At 44.2% G+C, this 19,856-nt stretch overlaps 1 protein-coding gene and 1 pseudogene across 1 annotated transcript; one reads left to right on the plus strand and one right to left on the minus strand.

The window, feature by feature from the left end:
- The first annotated feature begins 4,895 nt into the window (after positions 1-4,895).
- Positions 4,896-5,858, plus strand: LOC124662245. The gene is made up of 3 exons (XM_047200104.1): positions 4,896-4,979; positions 5,234-5,446; positions 5,529-5,858. The coding sequence occupies exons 1-3, from the start codon at positions 4,896-4,898 to the stop codon at positions 5,856-5,858; spliced, it is 627 nt and encodes a 208-aa protein (XP_047056060.1).
- Positions 5,859-7,954: 2,096 nt separating this feature from the next.
- On the minus strand, positions 7,955-19,648 carry LOC124667638 (annotated as a pseudogene).
- Between the last annotated feature and the right edge of the window lie 208 nt (positions 19,649-19,856).

Consider the following 19,856-nt stretch of genomic DNA (forward strand, 5'->3'; position numbering starts at 1 on the left):
TCCGAACGGAAGCGGAAGGGAAAAGAGGCGGCGACTGCTCCAAAGGCCCCGCCCCCGGAGCCGGTGACCGCGAAGTTCGATCTCGGGAATGGCAGGCGCCCCTTGTGCGCGCCGCTGCAGCAGAAGATTGGGGTTAGCGACTGCTCTTCTTTCTCTCTACGTTCTTTCTAAAATCCGAATGCATGAGGCGGGTTCCCTGCCACGCGTTTCTTTGCACGGTCTCGTGCAAGAAAAGCTCAGATCTTGCAAGTTTCCGTTGCCTTGTTCATAGCTACTTTTCCTCTGCTTTTTTCTTTTTACACTCCATAAATTGATATCGAAATTACTTTTCTGTATCTATATAGGACGTCCCTATTTGCATTTCAACCTGGCCGCGCCTGATTTTCTTGCCGAGTACATGCGCGTCATCGAGCTCACTCTTACAAGGCAGCAACCATAGCACCACCTTACTCGGCCGTGTCATCAGTTCATCACGCCCATCGCCAATCAATGCAACGGGCCCAAACCCTATCCAAAGAGGGCAACAGTTACTATATTATCGAGATGAGGTGCACCTAAAAAAAGTAATGGAAAGTTATCAAACATTTTGGGGAATGAGTGTGTGGATCCTCTTTCGTGACTACAATGACTACCAAATAGTATTAATAGTTACCTCTGCGGAAAGTAGAGCGTGTGCTACTATTGCAGTAGAGATAAATTTTTTCTTCCATTTTTTCTTAGTAAATATGCAATCAAACACCTTTTCGAAAATGACTACACCATCATGTACGTAATTAGTACCTAACATATGTTTTTTAATTTTTCTTGCATCATAATAGTCATGTTTGATTAACCACTACCACTTACAAATAGGCATAATATTAAAGTATAGGAGATTTTTGTTAATACTTTCAAGTCTTTTGGAAAGTACTCTGAGAAAAAAAGCAAACACTTTGAGAAAATAATCCTTCTATACGCGGTAGTATTTTGTGAGGTTAGGAGAATTATTTGGATTTACTTGGAGGTGAAAGAGCGAATTTTGCTTAAACAGCCTCCATACCCGTTGGATTTCAACTTGCCTAGTAGAAAGCACATCCAAGGTGTGGTTTGGACAAATATTACTGACTGGGGCACTGATTGTAGCGATGATTTGGAAGCTTTGAATACATTGAACACGCTCTACAACATGATTATGAAACAAAAGGTAGACCCTTAATCATGTATTTTGAAAGCTAACTTCGCAGGACGAGACCTTCGTTTTTTGATGCGGTGACAAACTATTAGCTCCCAAGGGTTGCTTGTTTCTTGTTATGCCGAAGAAGAGAGGGCTCAGACTGGGGGACCCCAAGTTGCTGACTTGTGGTTCCCCGGTGATCTCACGCCTCCTGAAAACATAGAAGACGCCCATGTGAGGAGGTTTGTTCTCCATCTAACTGAAACGATTGATTTATTTCACAACCTCCTATCAAAGATTCTAAACATGTTCCTTTTGGTATAGGACTTAACCTTGCTGGTTGTCGCTGCTATTGTTGCACAAGGAGAAGAAAATAGAAATCCGATGTGTTTCGATCTGCAAGCTTTGTCTTAGCTGCAATTTGTAAGACAAGGATTATGGTGTTTCCTAGTTGATATGCATTCTCAAACACACATCAACTAGGAAACACCATAATCCTTGTCCTAGAAATTGTAGGTAAGACAAAGCTTGCAGACCGAAACATATTGAACTTCTACTTTCTTCTCCTCCTGGTGCAACAACAACATCGACAACTAGCAGGGGCAAGTCCTACATAGAAAGGAACATGTTTAGAATCTTATATGGGAGGTTGTGAAGTAAATGACTCGTTTCGGTTAGCAAGAGAACAAACCTCCTCACACATGCCTGTCTTCTATGTCTTCAGGAGGTGTGGGATCACCAGGGAACCCGGGTCAGCGACTTAGGGTCCTAGTCTAAGCCCTTTCTTCTCCAGCATAACAAGAAATGGGCAACTCTTAGGAGCTAATATCTTGTCATTGTGCATCAACAAACGAAGGTGTCCCGACTCCTCGTCTTGCGAAATTAGCTTTCTAAAAGACATGATTAAGGGTCTAGCTTTTGTTGTATAACCATGTGGTGGAGTGAGTGCATGTATTCATCATCGTTCGCAGCCTCCAAAGCATCACTATAATTAGTGCTCCAGACAGTAATCTTTGTCCAAGCCACCCCTTGGTTGTGCTCTCTACCGGGCAAGTTGCAATCCAACGGGTATGGAGGTTGTTTAAGCAGAATTCGCTCTTTCACCTCTAAGTAGATCCAAACAATTCTTCTAATCTCACAAAATACTACCGCATATGTAAGGAATACTTTCTTAAAATCCTTGCTTCTTTTCTTAGGGTACTTTCCAAAACGCTTGAAAGTGTTAACAAATGTCTTTTTCCTCTAATATCAGCCCTATTTGTAAGTAGTATTGGTTGATTAAACATAACTGTTATGATGGAAGAAAGATTAAGAACAGATGTTAGGTAGTAATTAATTACATGATGGTGTAGTCACCTTCGAAAGGGAGTTTGATTGCATCTTTCCTAAGGAAGAATGGTGAGAAAAATTATCTGTACTGCAATAGTACCACACGCTCCACTTTCCATGGAGGTATCTACTAAATCCTATTTGGTAGCCATTGTAGTCACAGAAGAGGATCCGCACTCTCATTCCACCAAATTGTTTGATAAGTTTTCCATTCATCTTTTGGGTGCATCTCATCTCAATAATGTAGTGGTTGTTGCCATCCCTAAAATGTCAGCTCTTCGGATAGGTGTAGTCACCTCTGAAGGGAAGCTTGATGACATCTTTACTAAGAAATAATGGAAGAGGAAATTGTTCACTTCATGGTGTTCCCACTCGCGGTTCCCTAGTGATCCTGAACCTCCTGAAGGCATAGAAGACTAAAGACGGCGGGCCTGAGCGAGAAGGTTTGTTCTTTTGCCAACAACCACAATGAGTGATTTACTTCACAATTTGCCATCCAAAATTCTGAACTTCTTCCTTTTGTGTGTAGGACCTGCTTCTGCTTGCTGTGGCTGCTGCTGTTGCACACGGACCCAAGGAGGATCAATAATAAGCAATTAAACAAGCGAACATACTTGATTGCTTTTTACTCTGAAACACACCATCCAACATAATCCAATTAACCTTTTTACTGTTTTTCTGCAGCACATCTGAATATTCTTTGTGGGTAGCTACTGGCGCAAGAATGTTAGTAAAGCCACCATATTTTCCTCTTCGTTAATTAGCTTGTTGCCGACTAACGTTTGCCACCGTGTCTTCTCACAGAAAGCCGATCCAAGACCCTTGATGAGAGAAGGAGCGGGTGATCGATTTTTACTATGACTTATTGACATAGAAGGTAACTGGAGGTTTTCAGAAAGAAGAAAGAGAGAAGATAACCGGGACAGACTCAAGGAGGAGTCCTGCCGGGAACGAGAAAAACTCCACGCCGGAACGGATTCCGGCAGCGAAGGAGAAATAAAACCATAAAGCTGCCTGGTGGCTAGGTCGAAGAAGAAAGGGCCCGAACCCAGCCGCACCTCTTTCCCGGCGAAATCTCGCGACAGCGCACGATGGTTCCTACGCCTACCGGCAAAGGTGAGCAGCCTCAACCTCCTCCTTGCTCCACCTCTCTCAGTAACGCGCAGCCATGGATGCCTGGCTGTACGTTACTTCTGACCACTTGTCTGATTCGTGTTTCCTCGATTTATCCACAGGAAACTATTGTAGGATTCCTGGCACAGTCAAGCTGCTACTAGAGACACCCTCCGGCTTTGCGATCTTCACTTTCGACCAGAAATATCTCAAAAAAAGTATCGAGGTACTGCTTCATCTGTCCTTTCTTCGGTGCTGATGCTCCTTTGGCTTCCAAATCTCTGTAGACGATTGATAGTCTCAACATGGTCCAGTTAACGTTTTCTGTTTTTCTGCAGCACATCTGGATATTCTTTGTGGGTAACTACTGGCACAAGAATGTTAGTAAATCAACCCTATTTTCCTCTTCGTTAATTAGCTTGTTGCCAACTGAACAGAGTACTGCTTGCTTCTGAATTCGTTGCAAGCTTCCATCATTTTCTTAGCAATATAGTAGTATTTGCATTGGCTTATTCTTTAGCTGCAGTTACTTGTATAGGTGCAAAACAATAAGAAAACACGGCCTGTAAGTGTAGCATGCTGTTGGGGGTTGTGGAACTTACTAGGGTTACTAAATTCACTAATAAAAAACAAATATGTGAATTACTTAGGAGTATATGTTACCATGCTGCACCTGCGCAACTGAAAACTGATTTCGCATACTGACACGATACTACTGCCGAGATCTCCACCGTGGTATTTAAAAAGAATACTTGTAAGCAGCAAGCACTACATTAATACATGAGCAGGTTAAGAGTTCCACTGAATAAACTGGAATAAACAAAGACTTGACCCAGGCTATCTATTTGTGGCTGACTGAATTACCATACCTCCTGATATATGACTATTTGATGAGCTTTGCTTATTTGTTTCTATTCTAAACAAGCTTTCCCTTTTTTCCTCAGATCCTCTGGTTGCATGAATTCCGAACATTCGAGGACAAGCGCAACGTCATTAACCTTACTGCCCAGACAATAGACGTCAGCCTGATCAAGATGCTCTGGACATACTGCGCCTGGGACGAGACACTAGTTGTTGGAAGCCGTGAATATAAAGATATAATTGAAAAAACACTGGTCTGAATAACTGTCTGAGTTCGTCTTTATGTCTAAACGCACTAGTTGTTTATGCTTGTGTGCACATTACATATTTCCATTTTCATTTTCAGGGGCTGAAGTGTTTGTATGATGATGCCGTGACGGAGGTGATGTGGGGTCTGAAGAATATCATGCATCTAGTAGTACCTGAAGAACAGTCTAAGATGACTATGGATGACCGGCTTCCCATGAGTCTAGGATTGAATATGGTCTTAGATCGTCACAAAATTTATATCAAGCAAGAGATGGTGAGCTTAGTGATCACCCTTCTATTTTCTAACATGCAATGTTTTATGTTTTATCGTGATCTTGTCATGTAATGGTCTTGTCTTATTTATTGTGCACTTGTAACACTTTATTACCAGTGATGAAAGGTTTCATGGAAACGTTGTTATCATAAACTATAATTGTAGAATCTCAATTTTTTTATTCATCTTTAGATTTTTTTTCTATCTTTTCATGTTTTTTCATCAGTGATTAACCAATGCCCTTTTTTATCCAGCTTAACAAATGTATTATTAAGAAGACTTCAAAGGTGTATGTTACTGATTTACATGAAAAAAGACATCTGCAGTTCTTGCATAAATTTTTTGATGAGGATTTTAAGGTGTTCTCTAAGGTTGATACCAAGGTCTGGAATTTATTCAAACTTGCAACAGCTTTGAAGATAATGTTTGATCCTCATGGAATACTTAAATATGGTAACCCACACAAGGTGAATCTTAATTTTTTTCTGCAAAAGTTGTATTTGTATATGCTGGAAGTTGTCGCTGTGTACTGAAGTATGTTTGTTTCAGATGTTCTCGCATGATGTGCTCACAGCGATTAGGCGTGATGCACATCTATATCAACAGAAGTTAGATAAGGACCTTGTCTTGGCAGTCTACGATAACTCTGTTACTCTTCGCGAGGCCAAGGCAGAATTGCTGTACGAATTGCGCACCTTGGTTCAGGAGGCTAAAGCAGCACTGGAAACTGAAGAAGTGGAGGAGAAGCCTGCAACAAATGGTGTTGACTCCAGGAGGCAAGTTGGCGCACATTGTAACAGGGATCTGACAGTACCCAACCAAAGTAGCATTGGTGAGGTGCAACACTGTTGTATCACAGGTGAAATTCTCAGCTCTTAGCTACGTCATCTTGGTAAAGACATTTTATTTTGGCTTATTGTATTTTTAATTGTTTTATCGTTCTCAATTCATATCTGAAGATCAACAAGTTCAAAACATGTAAATAGTGAACATTTAAAAAAACAATTGGGCATACTTTCTGTACAATTTCAGTGGTTGGGTTACGAAGTGTATTGATGAACTGCTAAAGCTTTGCTGGTAGTTATTCACATACTCTAAATAGTGTAGTCTAGTTTGGATGAAAGAAGCATGCTATATGGTCCAAAGTAATCTTCAAAAGTTAAATGAACATAAGAAATCGTAAGCTCTACCCCTAACGTTTGCTCAGAACTTCGATTGCCTGAAGTGCTTGCTTGCATAAGCAGTATGCTTTAGTTGACACTCTTGTTCAATAATACTTTTAGGGAGAGCTACTGTATAAATAACTTATAGTTGCAACAAATATTTAGCAAAATGCACTTTTGGACCCAATCTCATATGCTCCTGGTCCAATAAAAACATTGCAAAAATAGCAACATTGCAGTGAGAAATGAGATTGTGTTCTAACTGGAAGCAACATTGCGGTGAGAAATGACATATTTGGTGGTCTATGCAAATATAACAAAATTTGGTGCTGTTTGGAGCATTCGAATTTGATGTTTGCAACAATCAAATTTGTCTTTTTTGCACAGACCAGTACATGTATCTTTGCTAGGAGATTTTTGGCATGCTATTAGAATACACTTTCATGTTCATTGTATAAAAATTTCAGATTTGTTTGATTTTATCTGCTATTTTCCGATTTTTTAATTAAAACAGGAGCATATGAGCTTGGGAGTAGAAAAACCATGCCCCAAATATTTATCAGTATATTCTTCCTTACATATGACATTGGCCCCAAATTCCCCCTCTAGGATGATAGTTGCTGTCTTGATGATGGCACCAAAGTTTATGCAAGGTGCATCACTAGGACACTAGTACTAGAGCATTCCTGTTTTATATTTGAAAAATTATTTGATTTCTTTCTATCCCAGTAAAACTGTACGATTTATCGAAACTTTTTATCGGATGCAGTTGGTGAAGACATCTTGCCACCCTAATAGTGCAGATCCTTTTTTGCTTGAAACCTCACCAACTCATAGCATGCAAGAAGGCGATGTCCATACACGTAGCATCTTATTCTGAAGCACTCCAAGCATTTCCCAGTAGATCAATGCACTCAGCACAGGTGGAAAGATGCACGAAATGGAAACTGAAACACTAGTGTAAAGCAGGCGAATGTAATTCCAGATGAAGATAACTTAATCTGCAGACCGGCAAGCATGCCACCAGGAGGGCACGCTGCCATATCGCCTCCAAGAGGTCTCCTAGCGGCTGCAGTTTGTGGATGAGAAATCAACAGTCTATTAGACATGCATTGTAGTTTTGCCGAGAGAATAGCTAACAACCTTTCAGTACCACTGTAATTCACATATCTGTTACCTACGGACACGGACGTTTTCACTTCGGAAGTCAAAATGTTCCTCCCGTTCATTTCTGTTAGTCCATGTAGTTGGACGTGTGAAAAATTCAGGTATAATCGAGTGCAAAATAGGAGGCCAATATTGTATAGTTAATAATCAAGGTCAGATATATTCTCACGTTATTGATCAGAATTACCATATGGCAGCGGCTTAAATCGATAGATTAAAATTATCATACTGCTGCTGCAACTCGACTTGCTCTTGCCTGCCTGTATTCCCACCCTATACCGCGAGAATGAGGCATGAGGCAAGCTAAGCCTCCGTGGCTCCAATGGTACACAATACATCGGTCACCGTTGTTGCACAGGAGCTGGAGAAGAAGCCACCAGGAGGTAGGAGATGCCCATGATCGCGCACATGACCACGACAGGGTCGATGATGATCTGCAACTTGCTCTCCTTGTCAGCTCCAGCGGGGGCCAATTCAAATATCAGGAGTACATGCTCCTCGGAGCAAAAGCGCCACATCCATTTGTTTGTATGCTTATCAGGTAAAAGTTTTATACAAGTAATACATATACAATCTCTTCTAACGTGACTGCATAATACCATGATCTATTTAACACCGGAAAAGAACATTTGTTGTGTAGAGTAGGTCGCAAAACATCATTGAGTAAAATTAAGTCAATGATTATCAACAAGATAAAGAAAATCCAGAATTCCCCACTTCAGGAATCCTCTGTTTCAGAAACCTAACAAAAGGCAAACTTAGGACAACTGCTACTATAACAATTACTACCACTTCTAGCAATCATCTGACCTCAAGCAATATAAACTGAAGATATGACAGCAGACAGCAGGCAATAAACACTTCAGCTTGCAGGGCCTCCTTGACTTGTCAGGTAGGGTTACCGAAGTCCAAATTGACCTATAGGACATACTATAAATTGTAATGGTTAAAGATGTGCCAGTTCTCTTCCTCAGTCTTTTAAATCTTACGTGCAATTACTAGAGACTCTCTCCATATGTTACCCAACCTAAGCCTGCTTGGTTTCCCTGTCAATAGTAAGAACGTAGCAGAACTAAATTAGATACATTGTAGCAACAGATAAGCACACAAACAAAAGATCCAAAAGATTCAAATTTTGAAATAATCTTTCTATTTGTGGAGAAAGATACCTGATTCTGAAGCTTTGAAGGCCCAAACAAGATCCCAGGCTAGAAACCAGAGCTATGAACACGTCTTGATATGTTTAAAAAAGCTAATCCGTATCTCCTGTACCATCGGTAAAATATATCTTCTGAACTCTACACACCTCTCGACATAGTGCAGTAAGCTCCTTGCTGCAGGCATGGATTTCCATGTCCTTGAGCGAAGCTGGGAAACCCCCCACGGGTAGGGATGTGATGAGTTCACATTTGCTAACACTCAGTCTTTGCAGTGATGTAAGGCACTGGAGTCCAGCAGGCAGTGATTGGAGATGCTTAAACTTATCGAACTCAAGCGTTCTCAAGGAGGTGAGAAGTAACAGTGCTCTCTCGTTGTCATCTGTCAAACTGTCCGCATAGTCGCGCCGCAAATAAAGAGATCCATGAATGGTCAGTGTCTTCAGAGAGGTTAATTGACTACATATGGGCACACATAGGACACCAATGTTGTCGATAATGAGCACTTGTAGTCTTCGCGGGAAGTAGCTGTGCTCGCTCTCAACTTGGGACGCCGCTAATTGCCATGATCTTGTTTTTTTGGATAAAGGGAATATATTAATATCAAAAGATACCAATTACACCCAGCTTCTGCAACAACGCACCACCCTAATGGCACTACGGATGCACACAGCCAAAAAAAAAACTAAGAAACAAAAGTCCTGCTAGAGTATCTCGGGCCTAACAACAGCAATACATCCACCGCCAAGACAACACCTGAAATACAGACTCTCCAAAAACGATGCCTTCAAGAAGGGAACAGTGCTCTAACACCGTCGTCGTCCGATCAAAGATCTTAGGTTTTCACCCTGAAGATAGTCCCCGCTCTCAAAACAATGCCTCCAACAAGGTCATTGCCAGGCACAACCAGTTAAGGCCAGACCTTGGGTTTTCACCCTGAAAGGTAGGACTCTGAACTTCACCTGTGTTGTTGCCTCCACTTTCATACCGCAGCTGTGAAGCCCGGAACACCAAGCCAGTTTCATCTCACCACCAAGATCCGACCACCATTGCTCTTCCACCAATCTTGACTTTCATGACCTTCTCCGCCAGCACCATGGAAATAAAACAAGCTCCATGATATTAACAGCCAGCAGAGCTTCGATGCGCTCCCTCTGAAACCAAACGGTCAGATAAAAAACATGGGTGCGCTCGACCGAAAACACCCAATCCAGCAATCTTCAGGCATTGATCGCACAATGAATTTCTCCGGCAGGACCTTCCGGAACACGACAATCCGAGCAAGCTCGGTGGGAAGAAGCTTCCGAACGATCTTCACTTGGCGCGAGAGAAACCCTAGGACTGCCACCTTTATTAGGCAGAACGGCAGGCCCCCTCGCCGCCGCCCGCCGGCAACCTGCTCCGCCGCGGACGCCGCACTCTACCAGCGGCCATGAGGCAGCAAAGAGAACGGCGACGACCAAGCAGGGTCGACCCCGACCAGACCGGCCCAACCATGCAGCGAAGAAGACCGGATAGGCAGCACGGGAATCACCCAGATCAAGATCTGGAGTTTTCCCCAACGCCACCCAATCTGGCCCAGATCTTCACCGCCGGTCAAGGCGCCGCCGGAGGAGATCCTCCCACCACCCCGACCAGGGGCGCCGCCCTGGTCGCTGCACGCAGATGAGCCACCACCACCGCCCTAGCAGCCATGGCGCAGATCTCCAGCGTCCATCTCCCCAGTCCACCTTCGGGGGCTGGGCCCGCCGCCACCGCGGCAAGGGCCGGCGGCAGCGGCGGCTAGCGGAGCAGGCGGAGGGGGCTGTAGGCGGCGGCGGCGCGGTATCGCCCCGGTGTCGCCCTAGGGAGCGACACGGGAGCGGGCCTGGGCGTTTTTTCCTTTCGCGCTTATCAGAAGCCGCCACAAAAAACGTGACTTGCCATGATCTTGTAAAGCCTGGAGAATTTTCAAAATTTAAGTACTCGAGACTACAAAGGCTTTTAAGACCTTTCCATGATGACATTGTAGCACACCCTTCAATGCATAGTTTCTGCATTGCCGTACAAGAATTCAGGTCTAGAAATGCCAAACTGGGATTGTTCTCTATGCTCAGTGTTGTGAGGCTGATGAGTGATACTCCGAGGTCTAGATATGACAAATTAGCATTGTTCTTTATGCTTAGTGTTGTGAGAGAGCTGAGCGATACTCCGAATGAACAAATTGCCTTGCAACCATAGATGCTCAACTCCCGCAATGCTTTACAGGACTGCAAACCTTCAAGTGATGATACCAGGTCGCATCCTGCAATCCACAGCTCTTGTAAGGCAGCGCAGGAATCCAGGCTGAACCATGTCAAAAATTCGCAATGAATGATATGCAGTTCAATGAGAGAAGAAAGTTCTGATAACTGCACACAACTGTTTTTTATTTCTTCCACATGGAGTATGCTTAGTGAAGATGGAGGAATCTGAGACACTCCTGACATAATAGTAGATAAGAGAGTAGGACAATCATCAATGACAACTTTCTTAAGGGAGTTGAACTTGCCGAGGCCTTGCTTGCTGGAAAAATGCATTTCTGAACTATCTTTCCGACGAGAACTTGTTCTAAATGAGATCTGTAACAGTTCCAGAGTGGTGACGAGGTTGGGAGGGATATACCAAGAGCTTTCCGTCATTTGGTTCTCTTCATCTGTAAACAGCCCTATAGGTAAGGATGTCACCTCCTCACAGCTAGTTAAACTGAATTTCTTGAGTAACGGAAGTCTCAGAAGGACTTGCGACAATTGTTTTGCTGTGATGTTGCACCAATTAAACTCCAGTTCTTGGACTGATGGCGGCAGAGAGAGCTCAGGTATTCTAGAAAACAATTTGCGGCAGTTACTCATCTTAAATGTTTTCAATGATGCCAACTGTTGGAGGCCTGACCATGCTAGATTCTTCAGACTTGGATCATCTGTAATTTTAAGCTCCACTAAATCCCTGAGTTTGTTCGATTGGAACAAACTTTCCTCTTTGCTCAGAACAAATCCACTTCTTTTGATCTCCATGCGCATCACATTTAATGGGTCAGATGGTTCAAGGCGAAATTCGTCCAACTCTGGTCTCATGAATAAATCTATATCCTCTAAAGATTGTATGTGCAAAAGTTGTGAGATGCTGATGTCACCAAAGCAACCGCGTACCCGAAGCCTGTGAAGATGAGTAAACTGGTATTCGTTTTGCACATCTTCATGGATAAAGAGTAAAGAGAACTTTTTCAATGCAATGCAGTCATCTACTTCAAGAACTTGCAGATTCACAGATACCTGCTCCTTGTCCGAAACTTTGCACTGCCTCAAACGCCGCAAATTGCGTAGCTCGAGTATCTCCAAACAACCAATCTCTATTTCAGAAACACGAATCATATTGATCAGACGGAGTTCCCGGAGCAGAGGCAACATGTCGGGTGTTGGAATTGTTCCCAGCAATAGCAGCTATCCAGATGAAGTGACCGCAGTGAGGTGAGATGAATATTGTTGCTGAACCATGACGGTATATGATGTTTGTATGCTGTAATTCTCAGATTTATCAGGCCAGCGTGTGGTTTAAGATCCTCCAGAATTGGTAATTTACTTTTAATAGTAAGAACTCTGTCCTCAGACACACCATACCATGATAAGTGCAAAGCAGTAAGGTGCACCTTGTCAGAGATTCTCGCTTCGATGGCCTCCTCTTGGCTTTCTACATCATCAAGATAGCAAATGCTAATCGATCCTCTAAGCTGATTCAATCCTTTCAGTTGTTTTATACTGAACTCACTTGTCTTTCTGACAGAAAATGCCTTGAGCTCTTGAAGGTCAGTCATACTCCCAACTCCAGCTATTTGTGCATGTAACTTGTCCACAGCAATAAAATGGCGCAAGTTAACAAGCTTGTTCATGCCTCTCGGTAATATTGTGCTACTTCCCCAGTTCTTCTTTATATCCAGTACTTGCAGATAATGAAGCTTACATATAGCCTCCGGCAATTCCAACCTGTCACCCTTATAAAAGAAGCCCAACTCCAGATAGCGAAGATTAATAAATGATGAGATGTTCTGTATCATCAAATCCAAATCTGAGATTACCATGTCCAATTTTAACACACGGACTGACTTTCCCTCAATGAATTCTTGGCGAAATGTGTTTGCAAAATCAAGGTCATGTGGACCAAATAGCATCAATGTGCTCAAGTTCCTTTTCTGCAACTCACGGAAGGAATTAGAAAAGTTTTGCAGGAAAGGCTGATTAGGGTGCACAGTGCCATCTATTTCTGTCTTATATACCCATTCAGCTAAAACACTGACATGACGAACAAACTGTGGTGTTCTCTGAGACTTGGTATCCCCTATGGTGAAGCTCTCATGGGATGAAACCTTCTGCGCCAAATCATGAATGAGATCATGCATGATATGTCGTCTCATAATTTCAAATTCCTGTTGGAGAAAACCCCATTCGACTAGGTCATTGAAGAATTCACTTCCAATGTCCTCCAGTCGTTTATGCATGTCAGTGGAATATATCAAACCCTGAGCTATCCATATATTGACCAAGCATTCTTTCTCATACCTATAATACTTTGGAAAAACGGCACAGTAAGAGAAGCACTGCTGGAGGTGCACCGGTAGGTATTTGTAGCTGATCATCAGTGCTGGCATGATATCATAGTCATCTGATTGTTGCTTCCATTCACTCTCATCCAGAACTCTTTTCCAGAAAGCAACGTTAATCTTCTTTCTCAACAATCTTCCCACACTTTTTGCTGCTAAAGGATTGCCCTTTAACTGGATAACTATGTCCTTACCGATTTTCTCCAGTTTCCGTCCTCCTTTGTAGTTCTCATTACCAAAGGCACATTCTTTAAATAAGTCCCAAAAGTCGTCTGGCTTCAAACCTTCCAGATTAATTGGATCTGTTTCTCCAATCAATTTTGCAACTGATGGCTTTCTTGTTGTGACCAGAATCTTGTTTCCCACGACATCATTGGTAAGCAGTGGAATTAGCAGTTCATCCCACATTTCCTTTTGGCTATCTTCCCACATATCGTCCAAAACAATTAGGAACCTTTTCAATTTCAGTGTTGATTCTAGGGTGCTCTGCAGATCCTTCAAACTCTTGATGTTTTCATGATTTTTAACTTTCAAAGACTCCAACAATATGTGTATAATCTTAGCTAGGTCAAAATAGACAGAAACATAAACCCATGACAGTATATCAAAATGCTTTGACACAGCAGAGTCATTGAATACCACCTTGGCCAAAGTAGTCTTCCCAATACCACCATCACCGATGATGGCGAGAACTGAGAGGTTTCGCCCTTCAGATTCTTCACCTATTAACTTGCTTATTATCAAGTCCCTCTTTTGGTCCCTACCATAAACTTTAAGTTTGGTGGGACAAGCTGATGTCTCTCGAGAATCAGTACTTGAGCTCTTGTCTTTCTGCACAATATTGATACGATCATCCAGATTTGCAAACATAAGGGCCTCACCTAGATTACATGTCATATTCCTGCATGCCTCAATGTGTTCTTTTATCTCATATGATAGCTCAAGATAAAATTCCTGATCAGTGTTGGCAGGGACCATTTGGTTGGAAACATAGGGCACAATTTGAAGGGCAACAGAAGATGAATGTTCTCTGATAAAACATGAATCTTCGGCTGTGTCTCCTGCAACCTGAGATACAAAAGAAAACATGATTGTAGCACTCCTTTTTAGAAAAAAAAATACAGTAGCATAGAAGTTACAGTTTAATGTTTCATGCTCAACTAAATAATGAAAATGTAAGTTATTGGATTTATGAAAATGTTCATCATTGTACTTTTAGGCACTAATGCGATTAATAACCCTCCCAATACTATATAAGCAAGCCAAAATAAGCTCCTTATCAGAGAGGCTCCCCAACGAATCGGATGGATCTGACCGGAGCCTTCCCTGGTGCCAGTGGCACCCCTACTTGACGGTGAGTTCCCTTCCCCACTCCTGGCTGCTCCTCCTCCTCCTAGCTGCAGCCCCATGGAGAAGCCGCTACGTTGGTCGGTGGTTTACTACTCCTTTTTGGCGACTCGCCATCCGATCCACACCCACATGACGGCTACCTCTACCTTCGTCCCAAGGCTCGGCGGCTAGCCCTGATTGATGGAGAAGGATCGGCAGTTGATGCACATTTTCTGCAGGTGAATGTGATCATCCGATCTTGGTCCTTGCCATCGTATCACAGTTGGTGATCATGATCTGGATCTTCCGGAGCCATGCATTCCCTCTCATACCCAGGTATCTCCTCAGACTGTCCACAAGTTGGATCTTTGTCCGGGTTTGGATATTCAGCACAAGATTTGGCGACAGTTTTTTGCCCCGTTGCTTTTTCTGCTGCCTCTTCTCATATGGAGTTTTTCATGGTTGCATCTTTCGAACGACCGGTTCTACCTTTAGATCCTTTCCATGTCAGTCACATGTTGCAAGCATGTTTTGGTGGAATTGCGGAGGATCTCAACGTCGTCCATCTGCATGACCGGACTTTCAGATTTAGATTTTCAGTTCACAACCAACAAGTGGTTTGTTTGTTCATAATTTGTGACATTTCAAGTGTTCAGAGTTCGTTGTGTACTTCTCCCTTTGGGGCAATGGTGGCCCAAATTTTGTTCGTGAGCCTCGTCAATGGGAGGTTGAAGAATTACAATCCTGGTCAGTTGTTGGATCCAGATCTTTTGCTGATGTTGTGCATAAACCTCTATCAGGAGCCAATCTAGTTCCCTTGGGTCCCTCCAACAGGGTGGAAGCATATCCTACGCCGGTGCCCTCTAGGCTGGTTGTTCCTCTGAAGATCTCTTTCTTGCACCGATTAACTGAATGGGAAAAGGATGATTTTGAACCTGCTATTTTTGCAGGCTATGATTATGCTCAGATTTTGAATTGCTTTCGATTGACTCGAAAGATTTACTACTAAAGACAGCTCCAGGAATCACAGACTCTAATCTCGTAGAAATTATCGGAAATTCAACTAGTTGCGGTGTTCAGGGGAGATATTGTGACAATTCCACCTCGGTCAACCATTCCGGTTTCTTCGGCTTTTAGTCGGGTGTTAACATCAATTGCTCCCTCGAGTGGGAATGTTGGAATTCAAATTGTCAATACATCGGCCGGTCCTTCTCAGCCTAGAGCAGATTCACAGCCCATTATTCGCACTTCGGCTTTTGACCGTCTCCAGGCTCCTCCACCTACCACCAATCTAGTTTTGGCCCACGAAACTGCTCCTCGAGTTTTAGCCTTCCAGTGTCTCCAGTTTCCAGAATGATAGCCCGCTCAACCTGGGCCACTACAGCAATCCAGGCCCAAGTATGCTCAAACTGGCCCTCGATATCTTACGATTGGGCATCTGCGCCAAAATTGCTAGAAAAGAATTAAATGTCATTCCTATCATAAGGAGGGTCATGTTAAAGTTGGCTCTCATTTTATTCGGATCCTGGTTTAAATGCTTGTTGGGTTCACAAGTAAACTGTAACACCCCAAATTTTCAAAACAAAGAAAGAAAAAGAATTTCCATTATTCAAAATTTGGAACCAACAAAAACTTGAATTGAGTTATATGGTGTGCATAGTGCTCATGCATAAATGTTGTGATCCTGCTATGATGGTTGTTTGAAGTTGTTTAACAATGTTCTAAACCCTAAACCATGCCAAATGGAATCAAAGAGGGACAAAGAAAAAGAAAAGAAAATCAAAATAACATCACATATGAGCCTATGGCCACTTTTGTAAAATCTTAACCTAGGCCATTTTACTTTGTGTAAATGGTTTGGAAACATTACTAAACTCCTAATAATCACTTTTGAATCAAAGAAATACAAAAGAAATCAAAAGAAATATCAAAACCCACTCACATATGATATTGGTCAAAAGTGACAATTATATCAGGGTACCTACTTTGAGCCCCTGTATTAAGAAATTTCTAAAACAAACTTTCTCAACTCTTTGCTCCTCATCCAAGAACTCATCAAGCTGATCACTTTGGGGTTGACCAACCTTGCTGATCCATTTTCAAATTCTTATAAATGGCATGCAAAGTTGCAACATTGAATCAGATTATAGATCAACCCCATTTTGAATTTCACCAAACCTTTTCCATTTTGCAAACCAACACCATCACTAGATGCCAAATATTTTTTGAATCACACCCATAAAATATTTTGGCCAAATTCAAATTTGAATTTCGTGCGGCCATTGCGTCGAGCACCTTGTGTGCACTAACTTGCCAACTCCATACACTCTAATATCCAGTGGTTTTTGACCTAAACCCTAGCCCCATTGACCTTCCTCAGCACCCTCTTGCACCCCTTGAACAATGCCACGCACCAGAGACAATGACCATGCATGATCATGGCAAGGACATGACCATGCCGTGGCATCATGCCACCACCATGCCCACCTCTCTCTCCACTCCACTCCAGCCCATCTCACCATGTCCTGTAGCTCGCCCTCACTCTGATGAACACGATGGTGCACGCCGATGGCCAAGGAGAAGCGTGTAACGCCCAGGCAAGGACGTGCCCGTGTCAGCCACGACGCGCCAGAGCGTGCGTGGACATGCCACTGGACACGCCAGTGTGCGACGACGCCCCGCTAACCTCGTCCTCCCCTTGACCCCTCTCTCCACCAGTAGCATCGCCACGACACCAGCTAGCCGCCAGACACCTCCTCTCTCGCTCCCCTGCCCTGTCGCCGTCGTCCTCGTCGACGTCGTCCGCCACGGACTGCCAGTACACGGTGACCTCACCATCGCAGGAGACCTCCATTTTCTATGCCATGACGCATGTCCTGCTCGCCATGACACCGTGAACAGCTCCGCGTCCTCGCCCATGCCTTGGAGCCACTGTATCGCCATCGCCATGGTTGACCTGCCCGTGCGCCTCGGGACCTCGTCGCCGCTATAAATAGAGCACTCCCCCGTGCTCAAACCTCACACCCCTCGCCTCCTCTCTTCTCCCTGAGCCTCCTCGAGCATTCCCCAGTCTCAATTTAGACCGTAGCTCCCCAATTCGTCGCCGGAGTGCCGCGGAGCCGCCGCAGACGAAGACGAAGCTAGAAGCCGCCCCAGGAGACGCCGCCGGTACCAGGAGCCTCGCCGTCGACGACAACGCCGCCCTGCTTCATCGCCGACGATCGCCGGACCGCCGGTGAGCCTCCGACCCCCTAGCTCCAGGGTTCGATCTCTAGTCGGGGGAGAGGAGACAAGACAGTATGTCGCGTATTCGGGACAATACTGATGACATGTCTACCGTCTGACAAAAGAGACAAAAGACGATTCGGTGTAGTGAAAGAAACCTTAATGCTCGAAGTCGATTTATATGGTCAAGTTTCATTTCAGGTTTGCAACATTTTCAAACGTGAATGTATTTGGCATGTTGGTGATGGCTCAAAAGTCACAAATTAATACCGGAAGACTCTTGGATTCCCACTAGTCCAAATGGGATGATTGCTCCACAAAAAGGCAATATACCTGTAAGTAAGGTTGTGATCTTATAGGGACATGGGATGAGGAATTGACTTGAAGCCTCTTCAAACCCATAGATGATAACCGAATCATGAAGATACCTTTTTTGATAAAGTGTGCTTGATAATCAATGTAGGTAAAATAGCTGAATGACATTCCATCAAATAAATAGAGTAACAGGAGGCACACACAAAAATATTGGAGAGCTGCCCCTAGCCTCCTGGGTCGCTAGAGGCGACCCCGGAGGCGCCACCACCGCCACCCAAAGAGTGCCTCCTGCGCAACCCCAACCACCTCGCCGCCGCCGGAGGAAGCCGTCTAATGGTAGACGGGAGGCGGCGGGTGTCCTCCCCTTTCCTTTTTTATACCTAGTTGATGTCTCTTTCATCCCATCCGATCTCGATCTGGTTTGACGGATCCCTCAAGGTCTTGTACCGAGGATTGCAGCCACGATCTAGCATGATCCGTGCCGTGCGTGCACTCGGATGATGTGCAGTGCAAGGTCGTTTGTGGCAGTTTGAGTTCAGTGCCCGCCTTGGCAATGTTAATTAAGTAGTCTATCAGTGGTGCAAGCAGCTGTGGGACTGGCCTGAAGGTATTCGGCTGCTCCGGATCCACTGGTGACTACCTTGCCGGCATTGTGTGTGGCGCCCTCGTTGTTGCTGTTGGCTGCGGCCCATTGGGAACAAGATCCCCTGGTCGTGGCGACTCCATTGTTGCCGTTGGCTGCAGGCCATTTGGGACAAGATGATCTACTTTCACTGGCACCTTAGGAAATGTCTTACGGCAAATCACTACCGCGATTACCATGGTGGGTATTTCAACTTTCGAAGGTCAGAGGTCTCCATGCTCATGTGGCGGTGGTGGAAGGAAGGACGATGATTGCTCGGCGGCTGAATTTGCATACATGGTTGTTCATCCACATGGCAATGTCCACATAGCGACCACGTATGCAATCAACCACGTGTGCAATCGGATGTCCGTGGGTGTGTTCGCAAAGGATGAGGTGAAGACGATGATACACAGTGTGTGGCTGGTGATCAGTGCTTTGCGGCCATGTGACTTGTTTCATGTTGCTTTGAGGCTCTAAAGACTCCGGACGGATTTTTCTTCTTTCTTTATTTTCTTTTTGGTTGTGTGCATCCTTGATGTCTCAATTAGTTCTTGACATTATGTTGTTGCAGAGGCTAGGTGTAATTTATATCTTTTTAATATTAATATATTTTTTTATCAAAAAAATAGAGTAACCGGAAATATCGCCTGACCTGTTCCATGTCTACAATTCCAATCCCTGAATCCTCTTCCTCCTCAAACAGTTGAACTTGGGGCTGTAGATCTCGCGGAACGTGCCGTTGACCAGGAGATTCATCCATCCGAGAACCCTGCGCCACCACAAACAAAATAACAAATCAGGATCGAACGGGCTAAATTCCAATCGCCGACGAGTATGCCAAGAGTGTCGTCCCCGATCTAGCAAGCAACAAACTGAACGTATGTATATATATATATATATATAGCGGGAAGAAGTCATGGTGGAATGGGAAGCCAAGCTCACGTGAATTTGAAACAACTATTACCTCGCCGGGTTCCAGCTCCTCCTGGATGCGGTAGTACACCAGCTCGCTCAGGAGGTCCTCGCTCTGGGACTCCTGATGGCGGGCTTCCCTGAGATATCGCACCAACTGCTCGTTCTGGATCTCCTTCCCATGTGCGGCGGCGAGCACGGATCTCAGGCGCCCCTGGACATGGTAAAGCTGCGCCGCCTCGTCCCAGATGCCGCTGAGGGCCGGCGACATCTGCAGGCCGCGTGATCCGCGTGCCCGGACGCCGGCGCTCGTAGCATGAACGAACCCATCGTTGATCGCGCTGCCGCTCGTGAAAGGAACCACAGCGAGCT

The sequence above is a fragment of the Lolium rigidum genome, chromosome 6, assembly GCF_022539505.1.
Source record: "Lolium rigidum isolate FL_2022 chromosome 6, APGP_CSIRO_Lrig_0.1, whole genome shotgun sequence".
NCBI classification, from domain to species: domain Eukaryota; kingdom Viridiplantae; phylum Streptophyta; class Magnoliopsida; order Poales; family Poaceae; genus Lolium; species Lolium rigidum.

What these genes read in the sequence shown, in the direction of transcription:
- LOC124662245 (XM_047200104.1), top strand. Translation starts at nt 4,896, where the DNA reads ATGACTATGGATGACCGGCTTCCCATGAGTCTAGGATTGAATATGGTC. An exon ending in TTTATATCAAGCAAGAGATG is followed by an intron (nt 4,980 to 5,233) that starts GTGAGCTTAGTG and finishes TTTTTTATCCAG; the next exon opens with CTTAACAAATGTATTATTAA. An exon ending in AATATGGTAACCCACACAAG is followed by an intron (nt 5,447 to 5,528) that starts GTGAATCTTAAT and finishes TGTTTGTTTCAG; the next exon opens with ATGTTCTCGCATGATGTGCT.